At 44.9% G+C, this 24,530-nt stretch overlaps 1 protein-coding gene across 1 annotated transcript in view; it reads left to right on the forward strand.

Moving 5' to 3' along the window:
- Window positions 1-11,028: 11,028 nt before the first annotated feature.
- Window positions 11,029-24,530, forward strand: part of LOC121546205 (cGMP-inhibited 3',5'-cyclic phosphodiesterase A-like) — a 108,193-nt gene continuing 94,691 nt past the window's right edge. Inside the window, exon 1 of the mRNA XM_041857298.2 lies at window positions 11,029-11,899. Within this exon, the coding sequence (XP_041713232.1) occupies window positions 11,549-11,899 (351 nt within the window). The 5' untranslated portion in view covers window positions 11,029-11,548. The remainder of the gene's footprint in view (window positions 11,900-24,530) is intronic.

A 24,530-nucleotide genomic window follows, 5' to 3' on the forward strand; every position in this document is an offset into this window, starting at 1 on the left:
CTTTTATTGTCCCCAGCACAAGGGGCACCTGTGTAAGGATCATGCTGTTTAATCAGCTTCTTGATATGCCACACCTGTCAGGTGGATTGATTATCTTAGCAAAGGAGAAATGCTCACTAACAGGGATGTAAACAAATTTGTGCACAAAATGTAATAAGCTTTTTGTGCGTGTGGAAGATTTCTGGGATATTTTATTTCAGATCATGAAACATGGGACAAACACTTTACATGTTGCGTTTATATTTTTGTTCAGTATAGATATGAGGACACAGAGGTCCGGACCTCGGTAATTTCTTTGCATTTTTGTTTTATATACAGGTAAAAGTCAGTAAATTAGAATATTTTGAAAAACTTGATTTATTTCAGTAATTGCATTCAAAAGGTGTAACTTGTACATTATATTTATTCATTGCACACAGACTGATGCATTCAAATGTTTATTTCATTTAATTTTGATGATTTGAAGTGGCAACAAATGAAAATCCAAAATTCCGTGTGTCACAAAATTAGAATATTACTTAAGGCTAATACAAAAAAGGGATTTTTTAGAAATGTTGGCCAACTGAAAAGTATGAAAATGAAAAATATGAGCATGTACAATACTCAATACTTGGTTGGAGCTCCTTTTGCCTCAATTACTGCATTAATGCGGCGTGGCATGGAGTCGATGAGTTTCTGGCACTGCTCAGGTGTTATGAGAGCCCAGGTTGCTCTGATAGTGGCCTTCAACTCTTCTGCGTTGTTGGGTCTGGCATTCTGCATCTTCCTTTTCACAATACCCCACAGATTTTCTATGGGGCTAAGGTCAGGGAGTTGGCTGGCCAATTTAGAACAGAAATACCATGGTCCGTAAACCAGGCACGGGTAGATTTTGCGCTGTGTGCAGGCGCCAAGTCCTGTTGGAACCTGAAATCTCCATCTCCATAGAGCAGGTCAGCAGCAGGAAGCATGAAGTGCTCTAAAACTTGCTGGTAGACGGCTGCGTTGACCCTGGATCTCAGGAAACAGAGTGGACCGACACCAGCAGATGACATGGCACCCCAAACCATCACTGATGGTGGAAACTTTACACTAGACTTCAGGCAACGTGGATCCTGTGCCTCTCCTGTCTTCCTCCAGACTCTGGGACCTCGATTTCCAAAGGAAATGCAAAATTTGCTTTCGTCAGAAAACATGACTTTAGACCACTCAGCAGCAGTCCAGCTCTTTTTTCCTTAGCCCAGGTGAGACGCTTTTCGCGCTGTTTCTTGGTCAACAGTGGCTTGACACGAGGTATGCGGCAGTTGAAACCCATGTCTTTCAAGCGTCTCTTGGTGGTGGATCTTGAAGCCCTGACTCCAGCAGCTGTCCACTCCTTGTGAATCTCCCCCCACATTTTTGAATGGGTTTTTTTTCACAATCTTGACTAGGGCGTGGTGATCCCTATCGCTTGTACACTTTTTTCTGACCACAGTTTTTCCTTCCCTTTGCCTCTCTATTAATGTGTTTGGACACAGAGCTCTGAGAACAGCCAGCCTCTTCTGCAATAACCTTTTGTGTCTTTCCCTCCTTGTGCAATGTGTCGATGGTCGCCTTTTGGACAGCTGTCAAATCTGAAGTCTTCCCCATGTTTGTGTAGGCTTCAGAACTGGACTGAGAGACCATTTAAAGCCCTTTGCAGGTGTTTTGAGTTAATCAGCTGATTAGTTTGTGGCACCAGGTGTCTTCAAAATGTAACCCTTACACAATATTCTAATTTTGTGACACACGGAATTTTGGATTTTCATTTGTTGCCACTTCAAATCATCAAAATTAAATGAAATAAACATTTGAATGCATCAGTCTGTGTGCAATGAATAAATATAATGTACAAGTTACACCTTTTGAATGCAATTACTGAAATAAATCAAGTTTTTCAAAATATTCTAATTTACTGACTTTTACCTGTATATATATAGCGAGATTTTAGGAACTCAGTCGGGGTCTCAACTTACTGTTGAGAGTTAGAATAGTAGAATACACAAGTTTGAAACTTGGTTGTGCATCAGCACTCACTGACAGTCACTCAATTAGCCCATGTCAGTAAAACATTTTTAGATTGGTAAATTAGTCTAGTTGGTCTAGCCAGCTATCTAAATGCTTACTAATCACAGTGGCCCTGTGACCAACCGAGCACGCAGGGCACGTGCCCAACGGCCCTGACTTCTTAGGGGCCCCCATTGATTTTGTTGTCACTCTAACTCATATCATATTAACATGGCATAAGACATAAGTCATTGCACAATGTGTAGAATTGCAGGAAATTAGCTGTAAAACTGCAACAAAAAGAAGTAATGTAAAGCAAAGTTATTTTTGTTAACAAAATATTTTTTCTGCTAACAGATCCCTCTGTATGTATTAAATTATAGTTTTTAATCCCGGTTTTACAGAATTCCTGGTTGGAGGGTTCTGGATTTCCAGCTTATTCCCTCATGATTCCGGGAATCCTCCAACAGAGTTTTCTGGAAAAGCAGGGAATTCTGAGAAAGTTAACGGATTTTTGAAACCCTAAACAGGATTGTGAGAAGTTAATTGCAGATGTTTATTTTCTTGGAATGCGATTTCTAAACCGTTGTAAAAATATTCACCACAAATCATGTTACCAAAATTGTCTCTCTGAAAAAAAGTGAGAAAGCATCTTAAACGCTTTGATATTAAAATCAGTTCCCTCCATTCATCTTCAGGCTGAGGAACCAGTGACTCTTGGTAGATGTTTAATAATCTCTGCCTGTCAGCAAAATGATGAAAAATACAAAATCATAATGTAGGGAAAGAAAGACATCCTAGATCTCTGGTTAGGAGCAACTTCCTCTAATAGTAAAAACACTGAATTCTTAGCAACTCGAAGACAAACAGAGAGGGTCCACTTCCTCCAGTAGTTTGAGTGGCCTGTATGCAAATGTACTGTTGTGTCATCTAACCACAGACCTAGGCTTGATAGACAGTGGCTTGTGACAGTTAGTTTGAGTTTTCTAGGGATATATTTGCATGTGTGATAAAACCACAAGCGGTCAAGCAGAAGGTTGGTGGTATGTACTGTAAATGGTCAAGCGTTGGTTAACGTCCTCTTTGTTACAATATTGGTCAGCTAAAGCTATAGGAGTAAGACATTGAGGCTATGCACACACACACACACACACACACACACACACACACACACACACACACACACACACACACTTACTTTGTGAATAGAAGCAGATGAGCAGATGAGCCTCCAGCTGGTATGACTGCCATCTATAATTGCTGTGTCCATTAGTATGAGTCATTGATTACAGTAATATAATAACCATGCTGTAACCATGCTGTTATTGGATCATGTTCTCTTCAACAGACTAAGCATGTGAAACCCTCAGATGGAATCTGTTATCACCTGCTATCATCAGAACCCATTCATGTTTATCTTCTCCATTTATAACAATACTTCAGGGATAATTGTATGGATACTGTAGCATTAAGGTAGATCACGATATAAGTACTCCATATATACTCATATTATACATGAATGCACAAGAACAATTTCCCCTTCCACATTAGTAATAGGAGTAACCTTATTGAAAATGTCACACAAAAGAAATGTGTTCCATTTACCAGGCTAACGTTTAACACAACAAAATGCAGCAACAGTAAATCAGGTTGGAAAATCTACATTCTAGAATCAGATTGGAAAATCTACATTCTAGAATCAGATTGGAAAATCTACATTACAGAGGCTGTTTGTGGGTGACATGGCTCAAAGAGTAAAGTAGTGAAACAGGAGGTTTCTTAAGCACCTTTAAGTGTGGCCCCCTGGACCACTGAGTGAGAGCATCAGAGCAGCACCTTCTACCGACATTCTTTGAGTTTAGGAAAACATCTAATCGCCCCGGCAGGAACTGAGCTGAGAGTGAAGTCATCTCTCTCTGTGCCCCTGGAGGCCCTTCCTCACACACGCATGCACGCAGGCGCGCACACACACACACACACAGACAGACATGCACACACAGACATGCACACACACCCAGACATGTGCGCACACACACACACACACACACACACACACACACACACACACACACACACACACACTAACCCAGTGTGGTGTGCCCTCTCTCTCTCCTAAAGAGGAGGGGGATGCTGGCTGTTTTTCCTGGCAGCCATTGAGCAAACACCCGTCCTATGACGTGGCACTGGCCAGAGTGTCAGAACATGACAAATAGTTTTTTGTGGTATTATTATTCTTGAAAAGGTTATGGCAATAGCAGTGCATTCTGAATTAACCTGAGAAGCAGAAGTATTCCATGTACATACAGTGAGAGTGTAAATCTTGTTATAGAATAAGTGACTTGTGACCGCTAAGCAAACAGGTAGCACTCCACTACAGCTGCAGTAGACTAGCCCCTCCCAGGCATTTTGGTGGGTTTTAGCCTGAAACTAAAAAATCTCCTTTTGTCCATTTTGAATCTAAAAATGTATAGATTACTAGTATTATGTAACAGCATGTTAAAACAATATTTGTACTAGTGTAATTACAATGTTTCTACACATGTATAAGTGGAAACTAATGTTGAGTAAGGTATAAGTGGAAACTAATGTTGAGTAAGTGTTACCAAAATAATGTTGTTGATATTAAGCGCTTTTAAAATTAATATGCATAGTTTCTTAGGCATTGACACAGCTGTGTTGATTCATTGGGAGCATGGAGATTCTAAATGTCCTCTTTTCTCTGCTAAGGCAGGGGGCCGTGTCTCAGTTCTGTAGACACACAGGGGCTGATGCTGCTGCTGCTCATTCAGCAAGCTCACAGCTCACGACACAAGTAACTCTGGAGCAGGCAGTGTGTGTGAACACTCTGTGTGTGTGTGTGTCAACTGTAATGAGGAGAGAGAGAGGCGAGGAGACCCATGGACATCAAAGGGACCCTGGTCATGTATACCTAGGGATCATCCACCTTGGATATCTGTCATCAACATACTGATCTGCCCATGGGGTTGATTGAGTGCTGAAGTCCATTGTGAAACATTAGTGCTTTCTGAAAGTGGATCTTTTGTCTGGTTGATGAGTCATCAGTCAGGCCGATTGATCAAGGGGAGCGTGCTCTGCCCTGTTAGCCTGTTTAAAATGTTCACATTCATAGACTGTAGGCTACACAGAGTTGGGGGTTGACTGGAGCCAGAGTAACCAGGCCTTCCTCGCCTCATAATGTGTTAAATGACCCTGTGTGACCTCCAGTTCAGCGATCCAGTCCCTACACAACTAGCCTGGCTTCTTGGAATGTTTCTGTTTAAGCTAACACTGACTAAAGCCAACACATGGATAAAGAAGTGGCATCCAGGCTACTAACTACACAACATAGCCCACCAGGAGATATAGGTACTTAGCCTCAGGCCTCAGTTCAGCAGCCTCTCTGCCTGACTGCTCCCAAGGTCCAAACACAGGTCAATCTCACTATCAGGAACCACGGTCTAACTCAAGCGTGATATGAACTCATTATTTACCCTTAATTAAACCCTGTTATGGTTATGAATCACTGTCGTTTGGGAAGGCTAAAAATTCACCGGCTGTGTTTGGAAAAATATGGGATGTTTTTAGTAGCTTTTTGCTGCATGGATGGAGGAATCTGTATCCCCTCCAAATGCTACACTGTTCCCAGAAATGGGATGTTTGATTTGTTGATCCAGTTGGGCTGGTTGGAGAGGAGTTTGAACCTTGAGCTCTGGATGATTAGTAGGGGTTAATTAGGTTAAAAAGTGGGCTACTATGTGCATCATAACACATGGCTCATACGGTTTAGTAGTACAGGCTCTCCTCTAATCTCTCCTCCCCTGCCTTTTCCTTTCTGTTGCTCTCCGCCACTCTCTTCTAATTTCTTCTTCTCTTCTCCTTTCTTTTCTATTATTCTCCTCTCCTCTCCTTCGTTTTCCTGACACAGCTCCATCAATGCCCTCTCCATCCTCCTCTCCTCTCCCAGTAGTCTTCAGGGTCAGCCAGCTCCTCAGATTCCTTGATTCCCATTTGACCACAGGAGTGTGTCCAGAGAGGACAACATGGAGGATCGGGACATAAGGTTAAGGATTGTTATTATCCCAGCCTGTCTCCTGCCAAGACAGGATTCATGTCAGCACCACTGATGTACCAGCAGTCAGAATTGAACACTCTCCCAGGTTGGATCCAGCCGCTGCATGTCCCACCTAATGGGTTTCAGAGTCACTGATTTGGCTCTGGGATCCAGTCACAGAAAGGGCAGGATCATTTTTCAAAGCCCCAGTGGATAGCAGGGCATTGGCGGGAGTATCTTGTCTGAATGTTAAACACTCTGTCGCTGTATCTAGGCTTCTTACAGAGCAACAGGAGAAAGGTATTTTATATTTGAGATTCTTCAAATAGCCACCCTTTGCCTTGATGACAACTTTGCACACGCTTGGCATTCTCTCAACCAGCTTCATGAGGTAGTCACCTGGAATTCATTTCAATTAACAGGTGTGCCTTGTTAAAAGTTAATTTGTGGAATTTCTTTCCTTCTTAATGCGTTTGAGCCAATCAGTTGTGTTGTGACAAGGTAGGGGGGTATAGAGAAGATAGCCCTATTTGGTAAAAGACCAAGTCCATATTATGGCAAGAACAGCTCAAATAAGCAAAGAGAAATGACAGTCCATCATTACTTTAAGACATGAAGGTCAGTCAATACGGAACATTTCAAGAACTTTGAAAGTTTCTTCAAGTGCAGTCGCAAAAACCATCAAGCGCTATGATGAAACTGGCTCTCATGAGGACTGCCACAGGAATGGAAGAACCAGAGTTACCTCTGCTGCAGAGGATAAGTTCATTAGAGTTACCAGCCTCAGAAATTGCAGCCCAAATAAATGCTTCACAGAGTTCAAGTAACAGACACATCTCTACATCAACTGTTCAGAGGGGACTGTGTGAATCAGGCCTTCATGGTCGAATTGCTGCAAAGAAACCACTACTAAAGGACACCAATAATAAGAAGAGACCTGCTTGGGCCAAGAAACACGAGCAATGGACATTAGACCGGTGGAAATTTGTCATTTTGTCTGGAGTCCAAATTGGAGATTTTTGGTTCCAACCGCTGTGTCTTTGTTAGACGCGGTGTGGGTGAACGGATGATCTCCGCATGTGTAGTTCCCACCGTAAAGCATGGAGAAGGAGGTGTTATGGTGTGGGGGTGCTTTGCTAGTGACACTGTATGTGATTTATTTAGAATTCAAGGCACACTTAACCAGCATGGCTACCACAGCATTCTGCAGCGATACGCCATCCCATCTGGTTTGGGCTTAGTGGGACTATCATTTGTTTTTCAACAGGACAATGACCCAACACACCTCCAGGCTGTGTAAGGGCTATTTTACCAAGAAGGAGAGTGATGTAGTGCTGCATCAGATGACCTGGCCTCCACAATCCCCCAACCTCAACCCAATTGAGATAGTTTGGGATGAGTCGGACCGCAGAGTGAAGGAAAAGCAGCTCAGCATATGTGGGAACTCCTTCAAGACTGTTGGAAAAGCATTCCAGGTGAAGATGGATGAGAGAATGCCAAGAGTGTGCAAAGCTGTCATCAAGGCAAAGGGTGGTTTTTTGAAGAATCTCAAATATAAAATATATTTTGATCAGTTTAACACTTTTTGGGTTACTACATGATTCCATATGTGTTATTTCATAGTTTTGATGTCTTCACTATTATTCTGAATTATTGTAAAAATAAAGAAAAACACTTGAATGAGTAGGTGTGTCCAAACTTTTGACTGGTACTGTGTGTATATATATATATATATATATATATATATATATATATATATATGTTTTTTGTTGTTGTTGTTTTTACCCATTTTTCTCCCCAATTTCGTGATAACCAATTGGTTGTTACAGTCTTGTCCCATCGCTGCAACTCCCGTACAGACTCAGGAGAGGTGAAGGTTGAGAGCCATGCGTCCTCCGAAACACGACCCCGCCAAGCCGTACTGCTTCTTGACACACTGCTCGCTTAACCCGGAAGCCAGCTGCACCAATGTGTCGGAGGAAACACTGTACAGCTGGCGACCGAAGTCAGCGTGCATGCGCCCGGTTGCCACAAGGAGTCGCTAGAGTGCGATGGGATAAGGACATCCCAGCTGGCCAAACCCTCCCCTAACCCGGACGACCCTGGGCCAATTGTACGCCGCCTCATGGGTCTCCCGGTCGCGGATCTGTAGTGACGGCTCTAGCACTGCTATGCAGTGCCTTAGACTGCTGCGCCACTTGGGAGGCCCAGGAGAAAGGTTATATGGTCCAGCAGAGGCAGACAGGGCCATCCTGCTAAGGTTACAGAGACTGGTCCTATTTTGCAATACATTGACCTTGTATAGTAATAACATTGTAATAATGTAACGCAGTGTTACCATCTAGGCAACTCTTTGGTTTGGTTTGAAATGGATTTGGTCCTACTGCGTAATGGAATTGGTCCTAATTGTGTTGATTGCTAACCATTGTGTCTCGTTAACAGGAATACTGCACCCTTTAAAAAGGGGTCTGCCCTCAGCACCACTGAGCAAAGCACGGCTAGACAGAGGAGAGGTGCTGCATTCCAACCAGCCATCTTTACATAAACATTGTAATAACTATGTAAGTACAGTGTGTTTACAGTGTATGTAAACATAACAAGACTGTCTGTGAACCATAAACAGATGATTTCAACCTTTGTGGAAGGGCTCCGGTGTAACACTCATAAAACTAGGTGACCGAAACACTCAGGGTAATCACAAAATGTACAGAGCTCAGTCTGTGTGTGCACACCTCCTTGTATGTTCTGATCTGGAGTCAGTCACGTGTTTATTTTAGCTTGGGTACATTAGCGGTGGTCTCTATTTGACACATCACACTCTCTTCATCTTTGACTACTAAGAGCTGTTTGGTTTGAGAAAGGCTCCTTGCCATGTGAGATCCATCAGCCTAGGCCTATTCTGCTCTTTTGTCCAATAAACATGTTAAGTTGGAGAGCAGGGCTTTGCCGTTCATATTTAAACGTATTTTAGTGTTTTTGTATAACACCTGAGTGCCAATGTACAATGTTGCCTCTGAAATCTAAGCAGGGTTGGTCCTGGTCAGTCCCTGGATGGGAGACCAGATGCTGCTGGAAGTAGTGTTGGAGAACCAGTAGGAGGCACTCTTTCCTCTGGTCTAGAAAAATATCCCAATGCCCCAGGGCAGTGATTGGGGACATTGCCCTGTGTAGGGTGCCGTCTTTCGGATGGGATGTTAAACGGGTGACCTGAGTCTCTGTGGTCATTAAAGATTCCACTGCACTTATCGTAAGAGTGGGGGTGTTAACACTGGTTCCCTGGATAAATTCCCAATCTGGCCCTCATACCATCATGGCCACCTAATCATCCCCAGCTTCCAATTGGCTCATTCATCTCCCTTCCTCTCCCCTGTAACTATTCCCTGGGTTGTTGCTGTAAATGAGAATGTATTCTCAGTCAATTTACCTGTTAAAATAAGGGTTAAATAAATAAATAAAAAGTACATGTAAGGTCATGCATTAACAAGGTACAATGTGACAACACAGAGCTGGTAGGGAGGGAGGTTGGAGGACCACCTGCATGTATGACTTCTACCTGTGACATACTGTAAACACACTCTCAAACACCTTTCCTATATGAATACACTGTCCCAAAAGTTGTTCTATTCTTCCAAAATAGGTGAGGAGTTTATATACCAAATCTAACTTGGGTCCCAAATGGCACCGATTCCCTATATAAAGCACTACTTTTTACTATATAGGGAATAGGGTGCCATTCATCCCACATCACAAACCTCAGATCCAGTCTTACATGATGTGGATTGTCCTTCAGTTGCACCTGCCTGGACTCCTCTTTCATGACAATAGATTTGACTCATTCCCTAAACTCAATTACTTTGATAAAATCATAAAAAGTGAAAGATAGCCTAATTGTTACCCTTTGAAGTTCATTCCTTTCATAAAATACGCTTTGAGAGAAGAGGTGTAAATTGAGCTAATCTTTCTAGGATATGGATTGGATGACGTAGCCCATGATGCAAGTGAGTTTAAAACGCATTATCCAACGAACAACTTCTATAGAAAAAACGTGGGATCTTCTGCCAACGGTTTCCTACTTAACTGAGAATCTCACGAGCCATTTTCGACTATCATGACATCATGGTATTTCTTTCCAGCATAGCCTACAGAAAATGGTATAATTGATGTTCGTGGAAATAGGCCTCATTATATTGCATTCATTATCATCATTATAATCAATTGCATCACCATCGTCATTGATTTGTTTTGTGACGCCTCTTGAGCCACCGGACCAAACCGGGGCTCTATTTCATCTCCGTAAAAAAAATATATATATATAAAAAAAAACGGCAGGAAATCTCTATGTAAACATGGTTTAAGTCCACGCAGCAGTATGCCACGCTTCGGCAAACTCCGCTGCTATTTCTCAAGAGGAGAGTACTAGCCTAGCCTATGAAGAAGAAACGTGAGAGAGAAATAACGCGGAGAGAGATAAACAGACGGAGCGGCACAAAGGAGAGAGGAGAGTGTTGTGCGGGAGGGAGAGATAGACGGAGATGCAGGCAGTGACCTAGATGTTCAAATCGCCAAGAGTTGCTCTTTCTGGTTCACTGGATGGAGGCTGCTCCCGCGCAGGGAGGACTAGAGAAAATATGGGGATATTTTACGTGGTTTGTTGAAGGCTACACAGTGAACGGTTACTTTTCCCAGTAGGTTTTTTCGTTCATTCGTGTTCTGTATTTTTATGTAGCCTACTTTGTGTGTGTGTGTGTTTTGGGGAGAAATGGGACAATAATTTGGAAGCGCCCATGCAGTAGCGCACAGTCCCATACACTGCCGCGCGTTATGGCTCTCTCTGTCAGACATGGTTTGAAAATGCACTGAGCCTTTCACATTTACAGACTGCAAATATATAGTTCACGCCGCTTCCTTCCTTCCCCCTGTGTGATGGCGATGGAAGTGGAAGCTGACAGCTGCAGAGGTATATCAAGGAGCGCTCATGAGAAATGCCCGCGGGCGGTGGAGCGCAACGGCTATGTGAAAACATGTGTCACCCCTCTGTATCAGGACGCGGGCTGCCAGTCGTGGCTGAGACTCGCAGAAATATGGAGTTCCCGGAGACTGTCGTCGGCGGTGTGTGTGGGCTCTGTCTCGGTTATTCTTGCTTTGCTGGTCAGATTGGTTGACTGGGACGTGGAGCAGCAGAGTTGCCGCAGTAACAGCGAGAATAACGGCGAGTCTGGTTCTCTAGTTCATTTCGTGGCGAGCTGTGTGGTGGAACTGTTGTTGAACGTTTGGTACCTGGTGTCCCCCGTCTTCACTCTCGTATGTGCCTTCTTTTGGGTTGGCTTGTACCTGATCCGCTGCGGGGTGCTGATCCGGACCGCCGTGTTTCTGTTGGCAGTGTGTCACTTGGGCGAAGCCGCGGCGCAGTCTCTCCTGGACGGTGCGGAGGACCAGTTGCTCTCGTTCACCGCCACCGTTGTGGTTCTATCCTGTCTAGCCGGCGGGGCGCTGATGGTGGTCAGACTCGGACAGGGTGTTTCCGTCATCGTCTTCATCAGCATCATCAGGACTGTGTCTCTCATCTCCCTCAACAAGGTCCGGGCCAGCTGGAGACCCTACCTGGCGTACCTGGTAGGAGTGCTGGGGGTCCTGCTAGCGAGGTATGCTGACCGGCTCCTGACGGGCTCAGGGCCACTCGGGGCGGATTGTAGCTACGTGACAGCGGGGAAGGAAGATAATATAATTCCGGTGTTTAAAAGGCGACGGAGGTCCAGTTCGGTGGTCTCTTCAGACATGGCGCACAGTCACAGCAACAGCAAGTCCCACCGGAGGACCTCGCTCCCATGCATTCCACGAGAACAGGTAAAAGCATAGCTATAATTCGAATGTTTTGCTTTTTTTGTTTTTGTATTTTTCTTTCGTTTGGGTTAGGTAAAGGGAATGGCAAAAAAATTTGCCCACAATTTACGCATTGTGCCCTAATGTATTATTATTATTATGATTATGATTATGGTTATTATTATTGTTATTATTATTACGCCTGTTATTATAACATTAGGCTGGCCCTTCGAATTACTTTGCTGGATGCCTCAAAGCTCAGCTTCTTCTCTAACGCATATTCCTATAGGCTACTCTGAATATAGAACACCTGTGTTTACTTGTGCTGATTCTATCATTAGCACTTTATCTACACTATTAAATGGAAATACTCTCTGCATGCACATTCCAACCCTGGCTGCCTTTTCTCTTTCTATTTTAAAGTAGGCCACTGTTCAAATGGTAAGTATGTGTTTGTGCTTTTGAAAAACAACTGTATGCCACGGTCCAGTGGTCAGGATAGTGTATATACTGTGTGTCCAGTCCATCCATCTAGTGAAGGATTGCTTTGTCCTTCAGGTAGTAAGTCATGCCAGGGTGGGTCAGGGCTGATAACCAGCCCTCAAACCCGGCCTTTTGTTTGACCTGGCTAGGTGGCTGTGGGTTGGAGGAAAGGCTTTCAAGTCAGCTCACACCAATTTTAAAAGGTTATCAGTAGTTAGAGACTGATATCAAACACATTTCCGCATGGTTTACTGTAATTGATGTGTTTTTATAAGGTAGTTACCAGGAATTGCATTCTACAGACCGGCTTGAATGTGGCTTATATGGATAAGAAATTAATCTTAAATGTGAAGGTACACATTCTAGAATAGCTTTTTATTGTATTCAAGTGCATTTACTGACCTTGCATATTGTTTTATTTGGCCTTGTGCTTTGTTTATTTTATGTCTAAGGATACTGTGTATCCTGAGAGGGGTTTCCTGTCTTTAAGAACAAATTTTGTGCAATGTTGGACTTTTTTATATCTCCTGATATATTTTCTCATAATTGAATTGCAATCCAACATTAGCACAGCTGCTACATTTTAAATGCAGATGTACAAGTTTTGTGCATGGGACTCCCCAAGTATATAGCCTTTATAAGATGTACAACAGAGAAGACATGCTGTACTGCTGGCAAAGCTTTTTATCCTCCTCAGCATGTATGATGTGTATGAACACATCCATATGAAGCTGAGGTACTCTAGTATGTCAACCAGAGCTGTGGGTAGTGTTCATAAGCATAATTTCAACTGTGATTTCTACAACAAAGTGAATCAACAATGAGATCTGTCATACAACACCCTTCACTCATAAATGCTAGATTTGTTGTTTCTGATCTTCAAGGGTAAACTTTCACAACAGCTCTATCTCCTCCACACCTTCTCAGCAGTTACTACTGTGTTGCCTCCCATTGAAGTTACGCCCTCTAGTGATAGTTTAGAATAAACAAAAATAAAAAGGTATCCAAGTTGAGATAATATCCAAGCATACGTTATGTGTTGGCAGCAGGCATGTCATACTATTAAAGACGGGATACCGGACACTCTCCAAATGGTTTCAACTTTATTTGTCCCAGAGGGCAATTGGTTTCACAGCAAAGGAGCATAAAAAACAACATTGAACATATAAAATCCACATGGATATCCACAAGGATGGTGTACTACTTTGTACTCTGGACTAGCACTCTGTCTGTAGTCTTTAATATAATGATTCATTTTTAAGTAAGAGTGTTGACTGTTGAGTGACTTTGGGCACATCCCTTTTGAACAGTGTGTTAGCGATGGGCCATATGATCGAATCGTGTTCAATGATGCTGATCAACCTCACTAACAACACACGACGACACGAGGTCTGACAAATTGGCCCCCCTCTCTCAGGGTACATGGTTACGGGAGCTTTGAAACTCAAGAGGCCTTGCGATTGGTCAGGGTGAGTGCTGTGCTGTGCGGAGCGGCAGGCCAGGCAGCGTGTCCTGTCCTCCACCGACGTCTCCTTGAAGTGAGTTGCGTAAGCCTCTTGAGAGAGAAGGCTAGCTACACCAGGAGAGGCTCATTGGCTGGATCAAAACAAGGCTGTCTGACAAACTGGGCCTGGTCGCAGGTCAGCAGGTTCACTGTATGTGCTGTACAGTATGGGAAATTATCAAATGTCACCTATTCCCAATGATGGTAGGATATTATTATGTTTTCTCCATAGTGAACAGCTTTTTAGCGTAATGCAAATGGAACAGGGTATAATTTGAGAAGCAGCCTTTCGTTTTTTCCCAAGGGTTAAAAAAAACCTCATCTCGTTTTGTGTGTATGTGTGCGCGTGCTTGCGTGCGTGTAGGTGTGCATGCATGTATGTTTGTGTATGTGTTGTGTGTGTAGCTCTCCTCTGGGTGCAGTTCTCGCTAAACTCAGAGAAGCATAGATTTTCATAAACCTGTCCTCCTGCAGTATTTATGAGCCAGCCTCCGCTGACTGCCTGCCAGAATGTGTTCTTGCTTTACATTGCAGCATCAAACAGCTCCAAGAAGTTCTCCACTGCCTCTTCAAACGTTCCTGTCGCCATTGTTTTGCTCTGTGTAGCCATAATGTCACGTTTACGTTGTGTTTATAGACGTGTAAGCTAGGCTTAATGAACATTCAGTTATTAGTAAATAATTACCATCTGTATAAATAGCATGTATAGTTTGATAGGTCCTGTGTAGCTCAGTTGGTAGAGCATGGCGTTTGCAACGCCAGGGTTGTGGGTTCGATTCCCACGGGGCGCCAGTATGAAAAAGTATGAAAATGTATGTACTCACTAACTGTAAGTCGCTCTGGATAAGAGCGTCTGCTAAAATGTAAATGTAAATGAACACATTGTAATGTCAGATGAAACTGTTTCAGATAGATTACTGCTCCATAAAGAGCTTTTTAATGAATTTCTGGGGGGTTTCTTAGAACATTAGAAGACTTCTAATGGCATTGAATGATATAAATCTTATTTTAGACTGAGTGCATGCAGAGACAGTGTGAGTAGCTCTGTGGTAGCGCTGCAGGGGGCTAGCTGCAAAATATGTTTGTGTTTTAGCAGAGGCTTCTAGAGGGATATGATTCGAGGAAATACCCTTCTTTAGTGGATTTGGGGCCAATTCAATCCAAACTTTGGCTCAGTAATAGCGAAGTTGTATGTAGGACATTTGAAAAAGCAATTTTATTTGAGATTAGTTCTCCTTCTCATTTTCCCAAATAACACACACATATTATATATTATATATATTTATAATTATTATTATATTATATGTATATTATAAAATGCCATACATAATAACAATACGTCTGCTAAAATAGTTGAATACTTGAAAAAGAGTTGGGGAATGAGGCTCCAACAGTCTAAACATTTCAGAATTTTGTTCAATTATCAAACTGTAGATGACCTAATTATGTAACGTCTTCATATTTCTATGCCACAGCGAGAGAGAGGGAGGGAATGACAGAGAGAGAGAAAGAGAGAGAGGGAGGGTGTGATTCAGTTGAATTTGAAGGAGAAAAGGGTGCAGCGAGAATCTATTTGAGGGAAACCCTATTCTCTCAATGACGCACATTCATTCCCACAGAGACCCGCCACATTACGCTCTGTGCCATAGATTCCTGAATTTCTGTGCCACTGATACAAGGTTAGTGGGCTGGACTATTCTATCTGCCCTCATAGGTTTAGACTATAGTCCGCAAATAGGCCTGGATCGTGTACCGATGTAGGATCTTAATTTGATCACCCTGTTGCAGGATAACTTTCCTGCAATGCAAAGCTTGTAGTGTATTTGAGGTTTAAAAAGGCTTCTGAAGTTTAATTCCCACTCTGAAATTTCAGACTTGATTTTCCCTTAAGAAAAACTTATCAACCCCTACAAAAATGTCCATTAATTATAATCCACATAATAATTCACATTTCCTGTTGCTGCAGGATTATTTTAATCCTTTAGCAAACTGGCTCAAATTAAGATCCTACATCTGTACAAAAACAGACTAACTTGGAACCGGTTTGTACTTAACGTAGTGGCTTCTTGTGTGTGTCGTAGCTAGGCCCCTCACTCACAACCAAAATCAGGTTGACCGTGCCGAGCTTGTGTGTGTGCGTGTGTGTGTTGAGAATATTCCACTACATGTTGTCATAGTGTACATTCACCTGTTTTCATCTTGTCGGAAGCAGAGAGGGTGTCGTTTCCACCTGACGACTAGACATGCTGAATGTTGACTTTATTAGTCTGCCTAGCCCTCTCTGTTTAATTGAGCTTATCTGTGTGTGAATGGACAGAGGGATCCTTTACGCACACACACACACTCACACTCTCACTCACACGCACACACAAGCTCTCCACGGCCAACCTTATTTTGGTTGTGTGTGAGAGGGGCCTAGCTGCGACTGTAAGAGGGCATCCGAGGAATGTGTAGCATCAGCTGGATGATGGGGCCGCCGGCTGCCAAACCTCATTCATTTAAAAAACTCAGAGCTGCACAGCGGTCCGAGTCTCAGAGAACAACAACACCAATACATGGTCCTGGAGAGGAAGAGAGACGGAGAGGTCGATGTAGGGAGGTAAAGAGAGATGCTGGGGAAGAAGGGAGTGGGAGGGAGAAGCAAAGAGAGAGAGGGGGAGATGCAGAGAGGGAGAAGAGAGGGAGCGGCAGAGGAAGATGTAGATTGATAGACAGAGAGGCAGGGGTAAAGGATAGGAAAGGTAGAGAAAGAAAGACAGAGAAAGAGAAGCCCTGATGTCACCAGGCGTGCAGCTGTAGCTCTTATGAAGAAGAAAAAAAATGAATGGACCGCCTCATTCAGGCCAAAGGGAGGTGGAGAGGTGGAGAAGGAGTGAGGGAGGAATGGAGGGCAGAGAGCAAGTGAGGAAGAGAAGGATGGGGGATGGAGAGTGGTGAAAGACGTGAGAGAGATGGAGAGAAATGGAGGAGGGAGAACAGTTTCCTGCCAAGTCTACCAAATATGTCAGTCGTAACAGGACAACAGCCTAGCTGGCCTGTGAAACCTCACCACTGTTATTATAAACACACCACAGCGCCGCTCTGCTCACTAAAACACTAACAGACACCACGCTCAAATACTAACACACACTCACTCCAAACACTAAAATATTTCTACAGTTCCTGCTGCAGCTGCCAAGACAGTGTCTCCTATATAGACAATGCTTCTTTTTCATGTACTCCTTTTTTATATCCAGTACCTGAAGGTACACTAGGATCTGGGTTGTTTTCCCTTTCCATTCACCAATGAAACATAGCAGATGCCTGTATAGTCTCACAGTAGCCTATGAAAAGCCAGTATTGTGTCGGGAGTTAGAGACCAGAGTAATCCCAAAGAGAAATTCTGCCTCCGGTTGCCACAGTCTGATTTATCCTCCTCATTAGGAGTTCATTATCAGCCTCATGTCAACATCCCTCACCTGTGAGACAGGAGGGATGGGATGTGTCTGTATGCTTGCCTGGGCAGCCACGCGTATGCTCCATGTATTTATACATGCATGAATGTGAAGGCACGTTTATGTGTGTGTCAGCATTATACTGGTTTGTCCACATACCGGTATGTGTGTGTCTATGCAAGGTGGGTGACAGTGTGAATGGATAATTGTGTACCCACATGTGCATGTGGATGTGTTTGTGCATCTGTGTGCGTTTCTGAGAATTTTTGTGTGTGTTTGTACCAGCGAGAGAGATAAAGCTCGCGCCCCAACTCTAGCTTACTAGCTGTAGCTATAGGGCTGCTAAGCGCACTGCTGAGAGGCAGCTTGTTATTTTAACCTGGACTGACCGCTGCCCAGCTCCCTTCTCCCCCGCTCCCTGCTCCCTGCTCTCCTCCTCCTCTCTCCCCTGCTCCCCTCTCCCCTGCAACCCACTCCCCACTCCCTGCTCCCCTCTCCCTGCTCCCAACTTCCTACTCCCCTCACCCTGTTCCCGGCTAGCCTCTCCCCTCTCCCCGCTGCCCATATACAGAGTGTCTACCCCGCTGGCCAGTCATATGAGCCCCTGGCCCAGACAAGGAGCGTACTGTTACCCACTCAATGGTGTGTTTTAGTTTGAAAATATGCCCGGCAGATGGGTGGGAGGTGGGGGGGGGTGGGGTGGGGGTGGGGGTAGAGAGCCAGCCTTTAACAGAAACCAGGTCTGTACATCTGTCTGTTTGTCCTTCTGAAAACGAGTGAGAGCGAGGGAGAGGCTATACATTTTTTTTTGAAGGATTTTGGTGCAGGGTTTGTTTTCTCTGAGTCTATTTTAATTAGAGAGAGAAGTGGGCTAAATGCTGCCGTGTAACACAGCACAGCACAATGCCATGTTCAGGAGGAGAGGCGTGGAGGAGTCTCAGTCAGAATACGAGGAGGTGTACAGCTGCATGGTCAGATTTTTTGTTGTTGTTGTTGAAAGAAGACAAGTTTATTTAAATAATTATGCAAAGGGCATTTTTCTCAGTTCATTGGAGAGAACAGACAGCTAATATGATAAATCGTGTGAATTCGATGAATCATAAGTGTAATGAGAAAATATGATACATTTCTCTAAATGTCTGCAATAGCATCCAGTTATAAGAAATGGATGGCTCAAGCCCCTGTAGCAGCAGCATCAGATAACTGTCCTTGAGAAGCCTTCCAGATGACCACAGTCCTCATAAACCATGGAGGAGTCCTCATAAACCATAGCTTCAGTCCACAGGTCACGTCACTGTGGTTGATTACCATGGCCCAGTTGAGCATGCAGCATTACTGTCTTCGGTGTGTGTGTGTTTGAGCGATGAGTGTTTATAAATGTTTGTACTGTATAAACAGGTCCTTATTGTAAAATATAATTATTTCTCAATGGCTTACCTGGCCAAATAAAGGTTTGAAAAATTGACATTACAGATTGTTGTTGCTTCGGAATAAAATATCATACATTTTTGAATTGAGCTTTCTGTGGACCAAGATGGTTCCAGGCTAGCCCTCTGAGTCGCCCAATGCTTCTGCACTGTCATCAGTCTGTTGGGCTGCAGTGTTTGCCCTCCCTGCTCCCTGCCTCCCTCCCTGCCTCCTCCAAGGCTCCACGGTGCGTGGTACTGTGGTTGTCTATCAGATAATTGCCAGCGTAATTGCATCACATGCAGCTGGTAGTGTTTTTCACTCCCATTACTCTCCTCTCTCCTTGCTTGTGTAATGCTGCTTTTACGCACAACACAATGGAGACGTGCGCAATGCAATGAATTGCACGAAGCTGTCTGTTCCTGGAGCCAAAGAGAGCCTGCTGCTGGGTTACACTAGGTTAGATCAAATCTTTATACTAAGAAATGGGTCTGGGATTGGATAGGAACAGTAGGCTACCTGCCTGTTTCTACTTAAGCCAAGAAGTTATTGTCTTGTTTTGGCAAGGCAACAATGTACTAGTGTTGGATGCAGATGTCTTGGAACTATTAAAGGGGTTGAATACTTATTGACTCAAGACATTTCAGCTTTTCATTTTTTATTAATTTGTAAAAATGTCTAAAAGCATAATTCCACTTTGACATTATGGGGTATGCCAGTGACACAAAATCTCAATTTAATCTATTTAAAATTCAGGCTGTAACACAACAAAATGTGGAAAAAGTCAAGGGGGTGTGAATACTTTCTGAAGGCACTCAATGTGTTGTATGCAAGGCCTGAAATGCACAGAGTGAAGTAGAGAAAGAACAGTGGGTGTTCACTCTGCCCTATCCTACAGCCAGCCTGCCAGACCTGCTATGTTCTATGTGTTGTTGGAGTAATTATTCCCTAGTATTTGGGTGGTCATTTTGTGTACACAAGGCAAAGCATTCTGAGCACAGACGTATGCAGTGACTGAATACAGTGACTGAAGGCGCTTGAAAATGACATCATTATGCTGGTGAACATTATGCCTTTTTTTTTTTTTTTTTTTTTTTTTCTTTGCCGACACACAACATTTTCTCAGTTTTTTCATACGCTGGATAGGTTTTATGAGGCCATAGGGATAAACATTATTTTTATTTTATTTTTGTCAGGTTCTCAACCGGAGTAGCTATCTTGTTGGTTGTTTTGGGGTGGAGGACGGGGGGGTGCGTCGCATCCTCAGGTGTGTCCCAGCTGCCACACACACACACCTCCACCTCCCATGAATTACTTCCAGAAGGCCTAATGGGTTCCAGAGCAGGGAGAGTGGCTTTAAAACCCAGGCCAGATGAATGCTCTGTAATAACAAGTGTGTGTGTGTGTGTGTGTGTGTGTGATGGCTGACTGGTGGCTCGTTACCTCACAGCTGCTGGGCTGATGACGCGGTGCAGAATTTGCTCATAAATGCAAAATAACACAATAAACTTGGGACAACACAGCATGTGAAACAAACAAAATCAGCTGGTGTTTGTGAGCAAGTGCATTTGTGTGTATCACAGAGAGTGTGTTTGTGTGTGTAGTGTACTGTGTGTACCGTGTGGACAGTAAACACTTTACAAGTGTGTTACGTGTGACAGAGGGAGCTTGCGAGTGCGGCTAGGGGTGTGAAAAGGGAAGTGGGAATGTGACATTTTGTGAAGGGAGGTGTTCCAAGTCCCTGAGCTGGAGAGATCCCCAGAATCCCATCCTACTCCTCTTTCTCCTCCACTCTCTAAGGTGACGATGACGATGACACTTCCATGACACTAAGATACAGTACCTGAGGTCTCTGGCAGTGACGCGTGATGACACAGGGTGACGTGTTAACTGTAGTGGCACTGATATGAAATGAAGCGCCAACCATTTCTCCCCCTTGCCTTGAACCAGAGTAGGAAAGGCCCTGTACCAAACAACACAAACTGCACTGGTCGTTACATAAGACCCAATGACCACTGTCCCTCTACATCTCACTCTGCCTGCTTAACTGTACATTTTTGTCCCGCTCTCTCTCTCTCTCTCTCTCTCTCTCTCTCTCCCACTCAGTCTGACTCTTCCTCACCCTTTCAGTCTTTCTCTTTCTATCTCATTCCATCTTCATCTTAGTCTCCCTTCTCTGTCTCTGTCTCCATTTTTCTTTTATTAGCTGTTTTCCCCTCTCTCTCCCACTCCATATCTCTCTCTCTCTCTCTCTGTCCATCTTTCAGAGGACAGATGCCAGCAGCGGCATGGCAACCTCAGCTGCCATCACACACTGTTATGTAAGGCAGACCTCTCTGTGTGCGTGTGCATTCATTTTGGCCTGATTTGCCCGATGTGACGGACCATCATGTGGGACTGGGGTGGACTATCATGTAGGGCTGTGGTGGAGCATGGTAACTGAGAGATGGTTGGTTGTGTTTAGAAATACACTCTTGTTGCTTCTCAAAGTACTGAATGCCCATGTACTGAATGCCCATGTCCTGGGCCCGTAACTTTGTTCACGGTCCCTGCCACCACCCACAGGAGACCCACATCGACGGGATCCATCCACCTGACCTGTGCTTCATGCCACGTGTTTTAGCTACCTTCTTCATCTGTGCTTTAGCTACAGTTGAAGTCGGAAGTTTACATTTACATTTACGTCATTTAGCAGACGCTCTTATCCAGAGCGACTTACAGGAGCAATTAGGGTTAAGTGCCTTGCTTAAGGGCACATCGACAGATTTTTCACCTAGTCGGCTCGGGGATTAGAACCAGCGACCTTTCGGTTACTGGCACAACGCTCTTACCCACTAAGCTACCTGCCGCCCCACAGTTTAAATACACTTAGGTTGGAGTCATTAAAACTTGTTTTTCGACCACTCCACAAATTTCTTGTTAACGAACTATAGTTTTGGCAAGTCGGTTAGGACATCTACTTTGTGCATGACACAAGTAATTTGTCCAACAATAGTTTACAGACAGATTATTTCACTTTGTGATGTCACGAGAGGCTACACAGCTTTCAGCGGGATTGCTCAAGTAGTGCAAGGAGACAAGGTTCAAACAAAACAAGGATTTTATTAAAGGTCTTGGGAAATTAACGAAAGTATAACACAATTCTGTTCTCTGGTGGCTCTTTAAGGGTTAACAGTTCAGGGATGTCTCTTCCACATCCAAAATCATAACTCTCCCTCGCTCAAATAACGTTTTCCCCAGTCTTACTGTATTCCACGTTGCAGCTAGTGGCCAACCCAGCAAAACGTCCTTCCAAATGTCCCACACGTATTTCCACAGGTGCATATATCCAAAGGTGAGTATTTCCCAAAGGTAAGTATCTCCAAATCCTTATATTCCTCATGGAAGTGGACGTGCAGCACTCTTGTCCTCCAGAGAGCCCAGCTTGGAGACTGTCTCTTCCCTTCAACAAAACCTTCAGCTCATCAGCTCCTGATTGGTTTCAGCTGCGTGGGAAGATTGGCCATAGAGGGTTGGAGTTCCCGACCATACCAGCAGATGGAGCCATAGCTGTCTGGGTTTGCAGCCACCTCAGGGGGATGTAACGTCCCTCCAGGACACAGCCTCTCGTGACATCACACATCCCCTCCTCGGGACCGACGTCCTCGTCGGGTAAAGGCAGCGAAGAAGGCATCACGCCGGGAGAGGGCGTCCGCATTGCTGTGGTGCTTGCCAGCCTGCTCTCTCTTCAACTCCTCCACCTCTAGGACCAGGGACTCAGCCTCCTGTTGTCTCTCCTTGAGTTTCTTACTGAACGCATCAGCCTTGGTTTTAGCAGAGTTTAGCTTTTGTTGAGCAGCTTTCAGTTCCTTCTCTCTCTCTGCCTCCGCATTCTTCATCTTGTTCTCCAACACCTTGTACTTCTCCTCTGCCTTCTTCTGGACCTCCTTACTACTGCGCAGGGTCTCCTCACACTCCTCGATGGTCCTGCGCAGCCTCTCCAGCTCCTCCTGTTGCTTAGGGAAGGAGCTCTGTTGGAGTTTAGCCTGGAGGATATCTAACTCTTCTGTCTTCATGTCTAACTGTTGCTTTAACAAACGATACCTCTCAGCGGTCCCCTTCAGACCAGACAGTTCTTTGTCCAGATTCTGTAGCTCCGTCTCTGTGTCGGTCTGGGCACCTGCCATCCCTATCCGGAGCCCGGGCGGGAGTGAGTAATTCGGAGGATTGCACCGGAGCCTTCCCAGGATGAGTCTTGCCTCTCCGTTTCCGAGGTACTCGGGTTATCCTCTCCTGAGACTCTCTCCAGAGTGGGTAAAAGGCTGGGCAGTCTCGTCCAATTAGGACAGGGACGGGGAGGGAATCAACCACCCCCGCCGTCGTGTGTATGGTTCCCGTGTGCTGGTCATTGTAAGTTCAGTAATGGGGTATTCTCTGGTGTCCCCATGGACACAGGAAACTGGGAGGACTTTCCCCGGGGTCAGACACGTTGGGCCCACCAAATCCTTACGCACCAGGGTGGCCCGGCTACCAGAATCCAGTAAGGCCTCCACATCATGGTGATTCACAGTTACCGGGCAGGTGGGGGTCGATCTGGGCCGCCATCTACGACTCCCAAGAGCGAGGCAACACGGTGTGTGGGTGCTGAGCTGGAGGACTCCGCAGTGGGCATAGGTTCATCGGCTGGTTTCCCACACTGCCAGGAGATATGTCCCATCTCCCCACACCGGTAACACTGTCGAGTTTCCCCCTCCTGGTGTACTCTTCTTGGACCCGCCTGGTTTCTGGCTCCCCCTGGAGCCGGGATAAGTCCTGACGTGGCTGGGTTCGAGACCTTGGGGGTCCTTTGGACGGGTTCTTCCCATTTGTGGTGGGGCCGCACTCCTGGGGTCTTTTCGGAAGCATTCAGCATCTCCGCTGTGGCCTGGTACTTTTCCACAGCTTCCACGGTCAGATCAGCCGTGGTCAAGGCCTGTTGACTGATGAACCGTTTTGCCTCATAAGGCAGGGCGCGTAGGTAACGATCCACCACCACGGCCTCCACCACCGCCGCTGCTGTATTCCTCTGCGGATCCAGCCATTTCCTTGCGATTCGGACAAGTTCATGCATCTGCGCCCGAGGAGGTTGGTCTGGTTGGAAGGTCCAGCTGTGAAAGCGCTGGGCCATACCAAACTTTGTGAGTCCATATCTGCTGAGGATCTCAGACTTCAGGGCATCATAGTCAGTAACCTGGTCAGGGCCCAGGTCCCGGACAGCATTCAGCGATTCCCCGGTTAGAAAGGGGGCTAACAGACCAACCCACTGTTGCTTGGGCCAGGCTTCCCTAGTGGCCGTGGCCTCAAATGCATGCAGGTATGCCTCAATGTCATCGGTAGCTCCCATCTTAGATATAAAGTCACTTGCCTTTATTGGGCGGGTATTTTGGACAACCCTCTGTCTCTGCAACTGCAATTCCTCTGCCTTCAGAAGGTTGGCTTTCTTTTGCTCCTCCAAGAGAGCCACGTTTGCTTGCATCTGGGCGTGCTGGCCAGCAACAAGGGCTTTCAATATGTCCTCCATTTCAGTCGGCGGGAGCCTACGGCCAACTTGGAAAACTGGGTGATCAAACCTTCGGTATCCTCCTCTGACATGCACTATTAACGCTTGAGCGTGCCCGTATTCTCCACCATCTGTGATGTCACGAGAGGCTACACAGCTTTCAGCGGGATTGCTCAAGTAGTGCAAGGAGACAAGGTTCAAACAAAACAAGGATTTTATTAAAGGTCTTGGGAAATTAACGAAAGTATAACACAATTCTGTTCTCTGGTGGCTCTTTAAGGGTTAACAGTTCAGGGATGTCTCTTCCAC

Source organism: Coregonus clupeaformis, unplaced genomic scaffold (genome assembly GCF_020615455.1).
Source record: "Coregonus clupeaformis isolate EN_2021a unplaced genomic scaffold, ASM2061545v1 scaf0070, whole genome shotgun sequence".
NCBI lineage: Eukaryota > Metazoa > Chordata > Actinopteri > Salmoniformes > Salmonidae > Coregonus > Coregonus clupeaformis.